At 45.0% G+C, this 12,673-nt stretch overlaps 1 protein-coding gene across 1 annotated transcript in view; it reads left to right on the forward strand.

Moving 5' to 3' along the window:
* The window catches only part of LOC126235215 (dynein axonemal heavy chain 8-like), a 570,318-nt gene that overhangs the window by 158,341 nt on the left and 399,304 nt on the right, over positions 1–12,673 (forward strand). Inside the window, exons 11-12 of the mRNA XM_049943945.1 lie at positions 4,017–4,230; positions 9,284–9,636. Coding sequence (XP_049799902.1) covers positions 4,017–4,230; positions 9,284–9,636 — 567 coding nt within the window. The remainder of the gene's footprint in view (positions 1–4,016; positions 4,231–9,283; positions 9,637–12,673) is intronic.

Genomic DNA, 12,673 nt, shown 5'->3' on the forward strand with positions numbered 1-12,673 from the left:
TTCTTCTCCATGGATTTTAATACCTACTCCGAATTTTTTTTTTGTTTCCTTTACTGCTTGCTCAATATACAGATTGAATAACATCGGGGATAGGCTACAACCCTGTCTCACTCCCTTCCCAAGCACTGCCTCCCTTTCATACCCCTCGACTCTTATAACTGCAATCTGCTTTCTGTACAAATTGTAGCCCGCATCTCGTGGTCGTGCGGTAGCTTTCTCGCTTCCCACGCCCGGGTTCCCGGGTTCGATTCCCGGCGGGGTCAGGGATTTTCTCTGCCTCGTGATGGCTGGGTGTTGTGTGCTGTCCTTAGGTTAGTTAGGTTTAAGTAGTTCTAAGTTCTAGGGGACTTATGACCACAGCAGTTGAGTCCCATAGTGCTCAGAGCCATTTGAACCATTTTTTTTTGTACAAATTGTAAATAGCCTTTCGCTCCCTGTATTTTACCCCTGCCACCTTTAGAATTTGAAAGAGACTATTCCAGTCAACATTGTCAAAAGCTTTCTCTAAATCTACAAATTCTAGAAACGTAGGTTTGCCTTTCCTTAGAAGAAAGATAACTCGTAGGGTCAGTATGGCCTCACGTGTTCCAACATTTCTACGGAATCCAAACTGATCTTCCCCGAGGTCGGCTTCTATCAGTTTTTCCATTCGTCTGTAAAGAATTCGCATTAGTATTTTGCAGCTGTGACTTATTAATTTGATAGTTCGGTAATTTTCACATCTGTCAACACCTGCTTTCTTTGGGATTGGAATTATTATATTTTTCTTGAAGTCTGAGGGTATTTCGCCTGTTTTGTCAGGACTGGCTCTCCCAAGGCTATCAGTAGTTCTAATGGAATGTTGTCTACTCCCGGGGCCTTGTTTCGGCTTAGGTCTTTCAGTGCTCTGTCAAACTCCCATTTCATCTTCATCTACATCCTCTTCCATTTCCATAATACTGTCTTCAAGTACATCGCCCTTGTATAGGCCCTCTATATACTCCTTCCACCTTTCTGCTTTCCCTTCTTTGCTTAGAATTGGGTTTCCATCAACGCTCTTGATATTCATGCAAGAGGTTCTCCTTTCTCCAAAGGTCTCTTTAATTTTCCTGTAGGCAGTATCTATCATACCCCTAGTGAGATAAGCTTCTACATGCTTACATTTGTCCTCTAGCCATCCCTACTTTGCCATTTTGCACGTCCAGTCGATCTCATTTTTGAGACGTTTGTATTCCTTTTTGCCTGCTTCATTTACTGCATTTTTATATTGTCTTTCATCAATTAAATTCAATATTTCTTCTGTTACCCAAGGGTTTCTACTAGCCCTCATTTTTTTACCTATTTGATCGTCTGCTGCCTTCACTATTTCATCCCTCAAAGCTACCCATTCTTTTTCTACTGTATTTCTTTCCCCCATTCCTGTCAATTGTTCCCTTATGCTCTCCCTGAAACCCTATACAACCTCTGGTTCTTTCAGTTTATCCAGGTCCCATCTCCTTATATTCCCACCTTTTTGCAGTTTCTTCAGTTTTAATCTACAGTTCATACCCAATAGAGTGTGGTCAGAGTCCACATCTGCCTCTGGAAATGTCTTACAATTTAAAACCTGGTTGCTAAATCTCTGTCTTACCATTATATAATCTATCTGATATCTTCTAGTATCACCAGGGTTCTTCCATGTATGCAACCTTCTTTCATGATTCTTGAACCAAGTGTTAGCTAAGATTAAGTTATGCTCTGCGCAAAATGCTACCAGACGGCTTCCTCTTTCATTTCTTAGCCCCAATCCATATTCACCTACTATGTTTCCTTCTCTCCCTTTTCCTACTGACGAATTCCAGTCACCCATGACTATTAAGTTTTCGTCTCCCTTCACTACCTGAATAATTTCTTTTATCTCATCATATATTTCATCAATTTCTTCGTCAGCTGCAGAGCTAGTTGGCATATAAACTTGTACTACTGTAATAGAGGTGGGCTTCGTGTCTATCTTGGCCACAATAATGCGTTCACTATGCTGTTTGTTGTAGCTTACCCGTACTCCTATTTTTTATTCATTATTAAACCTACTCCTGCATTACCCCTATTTGGTTTTGTATTTATAACCCTGTATTCACCTGACGAGAAGTCTTGTTCCTCCTGCCACCGAACTTCACTAATTCCCACTATATCTAACTTTAACCTATCCATTTCCCTTTTTAAATTTTCTAACCTACCTGCCCGATTAAGGGATCTGACATTCCACGCTCCAATCCGTAGAACGCCGGTTTTCTTTCTCCTGATAACGAGGTCCTCCTGAGTAGTCCCCGCCCGGAGATCCGAATGGGGGACTATTTTACCTCCGGAATATTTTACCCAAGACGCCATCATCATTTATACAGTAAAGCTGCATGCCCTCGGGAAAAATTACGGCTGTAGTTTCCCCTTGCTTTCAGCCGTTCGCAGTACCAGAACAGCAAGGCCAATTTGGTTAGTGTTACAAGGCCAGATCAGTCAATCATCCAGACTGTTGCCCCTGCAACTACTGAAAAGGCTGCTGCCCCTCTTCAGGAATCACACGTCATTAGGGTTACCGTGAACATGAGCCAGGATTTTTATTTCCAACACTCGCAGTGACGAAGTGTAGTCCACTCTTCTAAACCTCACAGGAGCACTCCCGCTTTCCGAGATAATAACAACTGTATTCACAGAGTGACCCCCTTTTGTTTTGATTTGATGAACATTTAGATACTCTACAGCACCTCTACTGACGCGCTAAATCAGTCGACCTTAAATCCATAAAAATGTATGGTACTACACTCTTGTGACAAAAAATCGTGAAGGACCACGAAGGAATTATCCGAATGGGACGGAAATCTGTAGAAGTGATGCATATGTACAGACAAACAAATGATTACAATTTCTGAAAAATCGGATCATTTATTCAAGAGAAAGAGCTTCACAAATTGATCAAGTCGGTAACGTGTTGTCCCACCTCTGGCCCTTATGCAAGCAGTTATTTGGCTTGGCACTCCTTGATAGAGTTACTGGATGTACTCCTTAGGGGTTCCAAATTCTGTCAAATTGGCGCGTTAGATCGTTAAAATCCCAATATCGTTGGAGGGCTCTGCCCATGATGCTCTAAAGGTTCTCAGTTGGGGAGAGATCTGACTTCTGTGCTGGCTGAGGTATGTTTGGCAAGCACAAAGACAAGTAGCAGAAACTGGTGCCATGTGCGAGCGGGCATTACCTTGTTGAAATGTAAGCCCAGAATGCCAAAAAAACGGGGGGGGGGGGGTAGAACATCGTCGACTGTGCTAGAAGGGTGCTATTGATGACCGCCAAAGGGGTCCTGCTATGAAAAGAACTGGCACACTATACCGTCATTCCCAGCTGTCAGTCCATATGGCGGGAAACAAATAGGTTGGTATCCCATCACTGTCCCGGGCGTCTCCAGACACGTTTCCGCTGGTCATCGAGGCTCAGTTCAAGGCGGGTCTCATTACTAAAACAATTCTACTCGAGTCAGTGAGATTCCAGACCGTGCTTACCAAACCCAACCTTGGCCAGCAGGGTTGCGCGATCTCTTCTCATCTGATAGTGTTTGGAGCATTGTGGGCAGAGCGCTCTACCAGTGTCGAGGTTTTAGCGATTTAACGCGCCAAATGGACAAAATTTGGCACGATATCCCGTAGGAGGACACCCAACGACTCTGTCAATCAAAGGAAAGCCGAGTAACTGCTTGCTTAAGGGTCCTAAGTAGACAACCCGTTATTGACTTCATCAATTTATGAAACTATTTCTCTTGAATAAATGATTCCATTTTTTCTGAAATTGTAATCATTTAACTTCTGGACTTCCTTTCCCGCCGAATTGTGACCTTCAGAAATACTAGAGGCGTTGTTAATATTAGCGTAATGTTACAATGTGTGACTTAATTTTTTGTCTGGTGAAAGTTTTCTGTAGTCGGGTGCAGTAATTTAATCTACTTAAAATGGACGAGAAGGAGAGTAAGAACGGCTTGTGCGCTGCCATGCATCATGCTGTTGCATTTGCAGGTTTGAGAAACTGGGTCTCGAGTGCCTGAAGCTCGACGAGAAGTACCTAGAGGTGCTAGAGAAGTTCCAGAACCAGATCAACGACGTGAAGGAGCGCTACAGGTCTGAGTGGGAGGCGCCGCCCATCCCACACAATATGCCGCCTGTGGCGGGCCGTGTCGTCTGGTTACGACAACTGCTCGACCGTGTCGAGCAGCCCATGAAGATCTTTGAGGTGAGCTAAGCTTGCCTCTTTGCTCGTTTACTCATGGTGTTGGTAGTGTACATTCAAGTTCTAAACCACAGCGTAACACGTAACTTGGTTAATTAGTAACACATTCCTAAATTATTTGTGCTACATATAGAAACAGTTACATTGCTCAATAAAATTAGGGGAACATAACTTTGGGTCATACTCCATTGACCAATGCTTGAGGACTGGGTATGTTACCAAATTACACCTTCATTTTTCACAAATTAAGTATACAAACAACATCATTACATCCTAGATCGATTTCATAAAAAGAACTGAAATGTCCGCCGGCCGCGGTGACCGAGCGGTTCCAGGCGCTTCAGTTCATAACCGCGCGACTGCTACGGTCGCAGGTTCGAATCCTGCCTCGGGCATGGATGTATTTGATGTCCTTAAGTTAGTTAGGTTTAAGTAGTTCTAAGTTCTAGGGGACTGATGACCTCAAATGTTAAGTCTCATAGTGCTCAGAGCCATATGAACCATTTTTTGAAATGTCCGTCATCCTGGGTGCTTTTCATAGGGCTTTGAGAGCTTCAGTAACGTGTATGCCCTCTGTGAGCGTTTGTCACTACCTGATACCCATGTGGCGCGCTCAGTGTAAGTTACGGAGTTCACTCTGTAATATCCGCTTCCATTCTTCAGTGAGAGCCCATGAGAATTCTTGGAGACACTGTAGTGGAACAGGACGACACAAGAAACGTCTGTCAAGCACGTCCCACATAAGCAAGATGGGCTTCAGATTGGGGACTCACCACCGGCCGTTCCCCTTTCTTCATGTTCTAGGCTTTTGCAAGACATCTCTGCCGACGCCCGCCCCATGGTACCTGGCACTGAAAGGAATTCAGGGCCGCCAAAATATGCAGCAGCTACCATGTGGTCCGACAAAATCTGTTCAATGTACGCCTGGTCGTAAGGCGACCATGGACAACGACAGGATCTGTAGGGCTATTAGCACTGAAGCCTCCCCACACCATCGAGACCTTGGAAATCTGTCGATGTACTGGACATTTGGAGACACTACTCACCACAAGTCTCCACACTTGAACAGGGCCATCACCTTGCGTCAGAGGATATCTGGATTCGTCTGTGAATAACACATAATAACACATATCGCCAGTGACGAAATTGCCAGTTGACATGGGAAGGACAATACTGAAGGCGACCTGCAAGATGTAGTCATGTGAAGCTGGATACTCGAACAGGACGTCTGGGTAGTACAGTCGTTTCTCGTAACCTATTCATTGCAGTCTGATTGGACACAGCGGCTCTAGCGGCCCTTCTGAGGTCGTCTTGCAGTGTCCTGGCAGTATCCCTATGACGCCACACACAGAGATGGCCGCATATCAGTCTTCACGTGGGGGTTATAATGCCTCGGCGAGCTTGTCCAACATGCCTTGTGTACTGACCTGTCTCCCTGTAGCTTGTCCACAACCTGTGGATGACAGATGGAGAGACATTCACATCTGCATCAGCACAATGGAAAGTCCATCCTTTGTGGATCAAACAGACAGATGTTTTATTGCATGTGCTTTGTTGTATACAACGTCCACAAATTATGACTGCCATCTGTGTACATCACTAGAAAACACTGGGACACTGGTACTTATTTCCTTCTGAGGGGTCACATGAAATTGTAGGGCATGATGTAGCCAATAGATGACGAATGAATTTAACTTTCACATTGTAAGTGAAGATCTCAAGCCATGCAATAAGACCACAGGTACCGTCTGTATCAAAATTGATTTAACGTACCAGAAGTTTATACATGTGTTACCCTAATTATCTTGGACTGTGTTTAGAATCTCAACTAAGGCCCTAATTTAAAAAGTGTTGCCGTCTCTAGTTTACTTTTCCCATGTGGGAACGTCAATCGACAGAAAGAAACTGATTCGAATTCCACCAACCTTTGTCCGAAGTTTGTACGACGGTGAGTCAAATGAAAACCTTAAATTTGTAATAACAAATCGAAATTTTGCGGCATCATCCTGTAAGTTGGTAAGCGGGCTACAAACAGCATGCAGAATGGCCTGTAGGTGGCAGCATAGTGCAGATGCACACAACCGTCGCCGTATCAGTATAAAGATGGCTCCCCCACTTGCGACTTGCACCAGGGAAGAAGAGCGTTCTGTTATTCGGTTTTTGAGTAATGAAGGTGTGAAACCTATTGAAATTCATCGACGAATGAAGGTTCAGTACGGTGATGCATGTTTGTCACAGCAGCAAGTCTACGAATGGAGTAGGAAGTTCGCAAATGGTGTGACTTCAGTGGAAGATGCTCCTCGTCCAGGTCAGGAACAACGAGTTGTGACTCCACAGAACATTGCAGCAGTTGAAGCCATAGTGAAGGAAAGCCGCCGAGTGACACTGGATGACACTGCAGCATGTTTACAGATTAGTCAAGGGTCAGCACACCACATTGTGCATGATGTGCTCCAGTTTCACAAAGTGTCTGCAAGATGGGTGCCACGGCAGCTGACTCCTGAAATGAGAGAACGACGTGTTGATGCTTGTGACGAACTTCTTCGGCGCTTTGAACGAGAAGGTGATGGCTTCCTTGCAAGAACAGTTACTGGGGACGAAACCTGGGTTCACTTCCACCAACCGGAAACGAAGAGAGCGATCAAGGAATGGCGCCATTCATCATCACCAAAACCAAAGAAGTTTCGAACAGAACCATCAGCATGGAAGGTTATGCTGACTCTCTTTTGGGGCAAAAAAGGCGTCATTTTGGAGCGTTACATGCCTAGAAGGACCACTGTCACCAGTGCATCATACACAGATCTCCTAAAAAATCATCTGCGGCCTGCAATTAAATCAAAGCGACGTGGATTGCTGTCAGCAGGTGTCCTTTTGCAACATGAGAATGCAAGGTCCCACACTACCCATACAACAGTTGCAACAATTACAGACTTGTATTTTGAGTGTCTTCCTCATCCACTATACTCACCAGACCTTGCCCCACGTGATTTCCATATGTTTGGACCACTCAAAGACGCATGGGAGGAAAGAAGTTCCGTTCTGATGAAGAGGTACGCCACTCGGTGCACGAGTGGTTGCGCGGACTACCAAAAGAATTTTCTAAAGGAATTTATGCACTTTGTAAGCCCTGGAGGACTTGTATTGAGCGTGGAGGAGATTATGTTGAAAAGTAATACAGCTTTGTTCCACTTCTGCACAATTAATAATATTTAAAAAAAATATTTAAGGTTTTCATTTGACTCATCTACATCTACATTTACACTCCACAAGCCACCCAATGGTGTGTGGCGGAGGGCACTTTACGTGCCACTGTCATTACCTCACTTTCCTGTTCCAGTCGCGTATGGTTCGCGGGAAGAACGACTGCCGGAAAGCCTCCGTGCGCCCTCGAATCTCTCTAATTTTACATTCGTGATCTCCTCGGGAGGTATAAGTAGGGGGAAGCAATATATTCGATACCTCATCCAGAAACGCACCCTCTCGAAACCTGGACAGCAAGCTACACCGCGATGCATTGCGCCTCTCTTGCAGAGTCTGCCACTTGAGTTTGCTAAACATCTCCGTAACGCTATCACGCTTACCAGATAACCCTGTGACGAAACGTGCCGCTATTCTTTGGATCTTCTCTATCTCCTCTGTCAACCCGACCTGGTATGGATCCCAGACTGATGAGCAATACTCAAGTATAGGTCGAACGAGTGTTTTGTAAGCCACCTCCTTTGATGATGGACTACATTTTCTAAGGACTCTCCCAATGAATCTCAACCTGGTACCCGCCTTACCAACAATTAATTTTATATGACAATTCCCCTTCAAATCGTTTCGCACGCATACTCCCAGATATTTTACAGAAGTAACTGCTACCAGTGTTTGTTACGCTATCATATAATCGTACAATAAAGGATACTTCTTTCTATGTATTCGCAATACATTACATTTGTATATGTTAAGGGTCAGTTGCTACTCCCTGCACCAAGTGCTTATCCACTGCAGATCTTCCTGCATTTCGCTGCTATTTTCTAATGCTGCAACTTCTCTGTATACTATAGCATCATCCGCGAAAATCCGCATCGAACTTCCGACACTATCTACTAGGTCATTTATACATATTGTGAAAAGCAACGGTCCCATAACACTCCCCTGTGGCATGCCAGAGGTTACTTTAACGTCTGTAGACGTTTTACATTAAGAACAACATGCTGTGTTCTGTTTGCTAAAAACTCTTCAATCCAGCCACACAGCTGGTCTGATATTCCGTAGGCTCTTACTTAATTTATCAGGCGACAGTGCGAAACTGTATCGAACTCCTTCCGGAAGCCAAGGAAAATGGCATCTACCTGGGAGCCTGTATCTAATATTTTCTGGGTCTCATGAACAAATAAAGCGAGTTGGGTCTCACACGATCGCTGTTTTGGGAATCCATGTTGATTCCTACAGAGTAGATTCTGGGTTTTCAGAAAAGACATGATACGCGAGCAAAAAAATGTTCTAAAATTCTACAACAGATCGACGTCAGACATAGGTCTATAGTTTCGCGCATCTTCTCGACGACCCTTCTTGATGACTGGGACTACCTGTGCTCTTTTCCAATCATTTGGAACCTTCCGTTCCTCTAGAGACTTGTGGTACACGGCTGTTAGAAGGGGGGCAAGTTCTTTCACGTACTCTGTGTAGAATGGAATTGGTATCCCGTCAGCTCCAGTGGACTTTCCTCTGTTGAGTGATTTCAGTTGCTTTTCTATTCCTTGGACACTTATTGCGATGTCAGCCATTTTTTCGTTTGTGCGGGGATTTAGAGAAGGAACTGCAGTGCGGTCTTCCTCTGTGAAACAGCTTTGGAAAAAGGTGTTTAGTATTTCAGCTTTACGCGTGTCATCCTCTGTTTCAATGCCATCATCCCATCACAGTCTTACGTTCGGACATCGAGATCAGTTACACGTGACCACGCGCGTACCGGCGTACCAATTTGGTAAGGGAAGCCTTATTCGGCAGACGAAGGACGTCGCCGGAATGCCCCGAAGTCAGTGCTCCTCTGACCGGTGCCTTTCTTACGCAGGCTAACGAGCAGGTGATGAAGTCGTCGAGCGCGCGGCGCGCCGCCAAGCTGTACGACGAGCTGGCGGAGAAGCTGTCGATGGACGAGACGGCGCACCACGAGGAGTGGGTGAAGCAGGTGTCGCGCACGCCGGAGCTGCTGTCGTGGCCGCTGATGGTGCGCCACCCCAAGTCGCGGCGGCTGGCGCCCGCGCTCGACCCGGCTGTGTGGCAGGCGGCGCGCGAGGCCTACTGCATGATGCGCCTCGGCCTGGCCGTGCCGCACACCGTGCAGCTGCTGCTGGCGCACGAGCCCACGCTGCGCCGCTACTACGACACCGTGCGCCACCTCATCGCCAGGAACGACGCCGTCAGGTTACGTCATATTACAGTAGTTTAGCTGCAACTGCATCCATAGATCAAGTAAATGTTTTAGATGACAATAATTATTTGCCGCACTGGCTGCCGTGAATTGGATTAGAAAATCCTTTTTTTTTTCTTTTCCACTAATGCACAGTCTCGTAGCCATTTTCAAGTGTCTGACACGCATGTCAGATGTAACAGCGTTAAAATGCAGGACTAATGTAAATGTTTCATGCGTTTTAAAAGTTCTATATTTTCCAGATTATTAAATATACAAAGACGCTCATTGGACAAAAAATTAGTCACCCTAGATCGCAGACACAGATGAATCACTAAGCCTTTACAGATGTCGCAGCAATCGAGTCACGTGCTCAACCATGCGCGCAGTACCTCTACGTGAGCTTAAGGAAGTAGTGACCAGTGAGACAATTATGTACCAAGCGGGCATTGTACGTAAACAAGGGTAAATGTAAGGATGTGACAGAGTGCCAAAAAGGGGCAGTCATGTTTGTCCGTGCTCTAGGCCGTACAACGTGTGAACTTGCTGGGTTTGCCAGTGTTTCGTGGCGGACTGTTCAACTTCTTCACCAAAGAAGACGAAGTAAATATTCCTGAATTCCAGTCAAGAACAAATGTCAAGATGAGAAACATAGAAGTAGATATCCTCGGTGTAACAAAGCAGCTTAAATCAGTTAATAAAGGCACGGCCTCCGGTCCACATTGTATACCAGTCAGGTTCCTCTCAGAGTATGATGATAAAATAGCTCCACATTTAGCAGTTATACACAACCACTCGCTCACAGAAAGATGCGTACCTAAAGACCGGAAAATTGCTCAAGTCACACCAATACCCAAAAAGGGAAGTAGGAGTAATCCGCTGAATTACAGGCCTATATCACTAACGTCGATTTGCAGTAGGGTTTTAGAACATGTACTGTATTCGAATATTATGAAGTACCTCGAAGAAAACGATTTATTGGCATATAGTCAGCACAGATTCAGAAAATACCGTTCTTGTGAAACACAACTAGCTCTTTACACTCATGAAGCAATAAGTGCTAGCGACAAGGGCCGGCCGAAGTGGCCGTGCGGTTAAAGGCGCTGCAGTCTGGAACCGCAAGACCGCTACGGTCGCAGGTTCGAATCCTGCCTCGGGCGTGGATGTTTGTGATGTCCTTAGGTTAGTTAGGTTTAACTAGTTCTAAGTTCTAGGGGACTAATGACCTCAGCAGTTGAGTCCCATAGTGCTCAGAGCCATTTGAACCATTTAGCTAGCGACAAGGGATGTCAAATTGATTCCATATTTTTAGATTTCCGGAAGGCTTTCGACACCGTTCCTCACAAGCGTCTACTAATCAAACTGCATGCCTACGGAGTATCGCCTCAGTTGTGCGACTGGATTCGTGATTTCCTGTCAGAAAGGTCATAGTTCGTAGTAATAGGCGGAAAGTCATCGAGTAAAATAGAAGTAATATCTGGCGTTCCCCAAGGAAGTGTTATAGGCCCTCTATTGTTCCTGATCTATATTAACGTCATAGGAGACAATCTGAGTAGGCGTCTTAGATTGTTTGCAGGTGATGCTGTTATTTACCGTCTTGTAAAGTCAACAAATGATCAAAACGACTTGCAAAATGATTTAGATATCTGTATTGTGCGAAAAATGGCAATTGACCCTGAATAAAGAAAAGTGTGAAGTTATTCATATGAGCACTAAAAGAAATTAGCTAAATTTCGATTACGCGATAAGTCACACAAATCTGAGGGCTGTTAATTCAACTAAATACTTAGGGATTACAATCACAAATAACCTAAATTGGAACGATCACATAGATAATATTGCGGGTAGAGCAAATCAAAGACTGCGATTCGTTCGCAGAACACTTAGAAGGTGCAACAGGTCTACTAAAGAGACTGCTTACACCACGCTTGTCCACCTTATCCTGGAGTATAGCTGTGCAGTGTAGGATCCGCATCAGGCGGGACTGACGGATGACATCGAAAAAGTACAAAGAAGGGCAGCTCGTTTTGTATTATCGCGGAATAGGGGAGGTAGTATCACAGGCATGGTATGTGAATTGGAGTGGCAATCATTAAAACAAAGGCGTTTTTCGTTGCGACGGGATCATCTCATGAAATTTCAATTACCGGTTTTCTCCTCCGATTGCGAAAACATTCTGTTGGCAACCACCTACATAGGGAGAAATGATCATCACGATAAAATAAGAGAAATCAGGGCTCGCACAGAAAAATTTAAGTGCACGTTTTTCCAGCGTGCCGTTGGAGAGTGGAACGGTAGAGAGACAGCTTGAAGGTGGTTCATTGAACCCTCTGCCAAACACTTCGTTGTGAATAGCCGAGTAATCACGTAGATGTAGAAGTAGACGTGCTCAACTATGCGCGCAATACCTCTATGTGAGCTTAAGGAAGTAGTGACCAGTGAGACAATTATGTTCTAAGTGGATATTGTACGTAAGCAAGGGTAAATGTAAGGACGTGACAGAGTGGCAAAAAGGGGCAGTCATGTTTGTCCGTGCTCTAGGCCGTACAACGTGTGAACTTGCTGGGTTTGTTAGTGTTTCACGGCGGACTGCTCAGCGTGTCTACAAACAGTGGTGTAACATGCGTGGCCACAGAACACGGCGTCAGAAATACCCGGACTGACAGGGATCGGAGAAGCGCTTTACGGCTTGTGAATCAAAATCACTTTGAAACCCAACAGGAATTACTGCAGGCAGTGAATGAAGTTCTATCCCAACCTGTCAGCGACAGAAGAACGCGACGGGAACTACATGCTTTGAACATTTGGCGTTGGTCTCCTTGCAAGAGGCCATTGTTCAAACAGGCTCATAAGGCTGCGCTTCTTCACAGGGTTAGAAATCCTTGAACGTGGGGAGTAGCTGACTGGCTGAACGTAATGTGATTCGACGAATCACGTTTTTGCCTATAGTCAAATGACGCATATAAGAGTTCATTCTTCCCGCACCCTATACGAGATTGGAATAATAGAGAATTGTGAAGGTGGTTCGATGAACTCTGTGCCAGGCACTTA

Source organism: Schistocerca nitens, chromosome 2, assembly GCF_023898315.1.
Source record: "Schistocerca nitens isolate TAMUIC-IGC-003100 chromosome 2, iqSchNite1.1, whole genome shotgun sequence".
NCBI lineage: Eukaryota > Metazoa > Arthropoda > Insecta > Orthoptera > Acrididae > Schistocerca > Schistocerca nitens.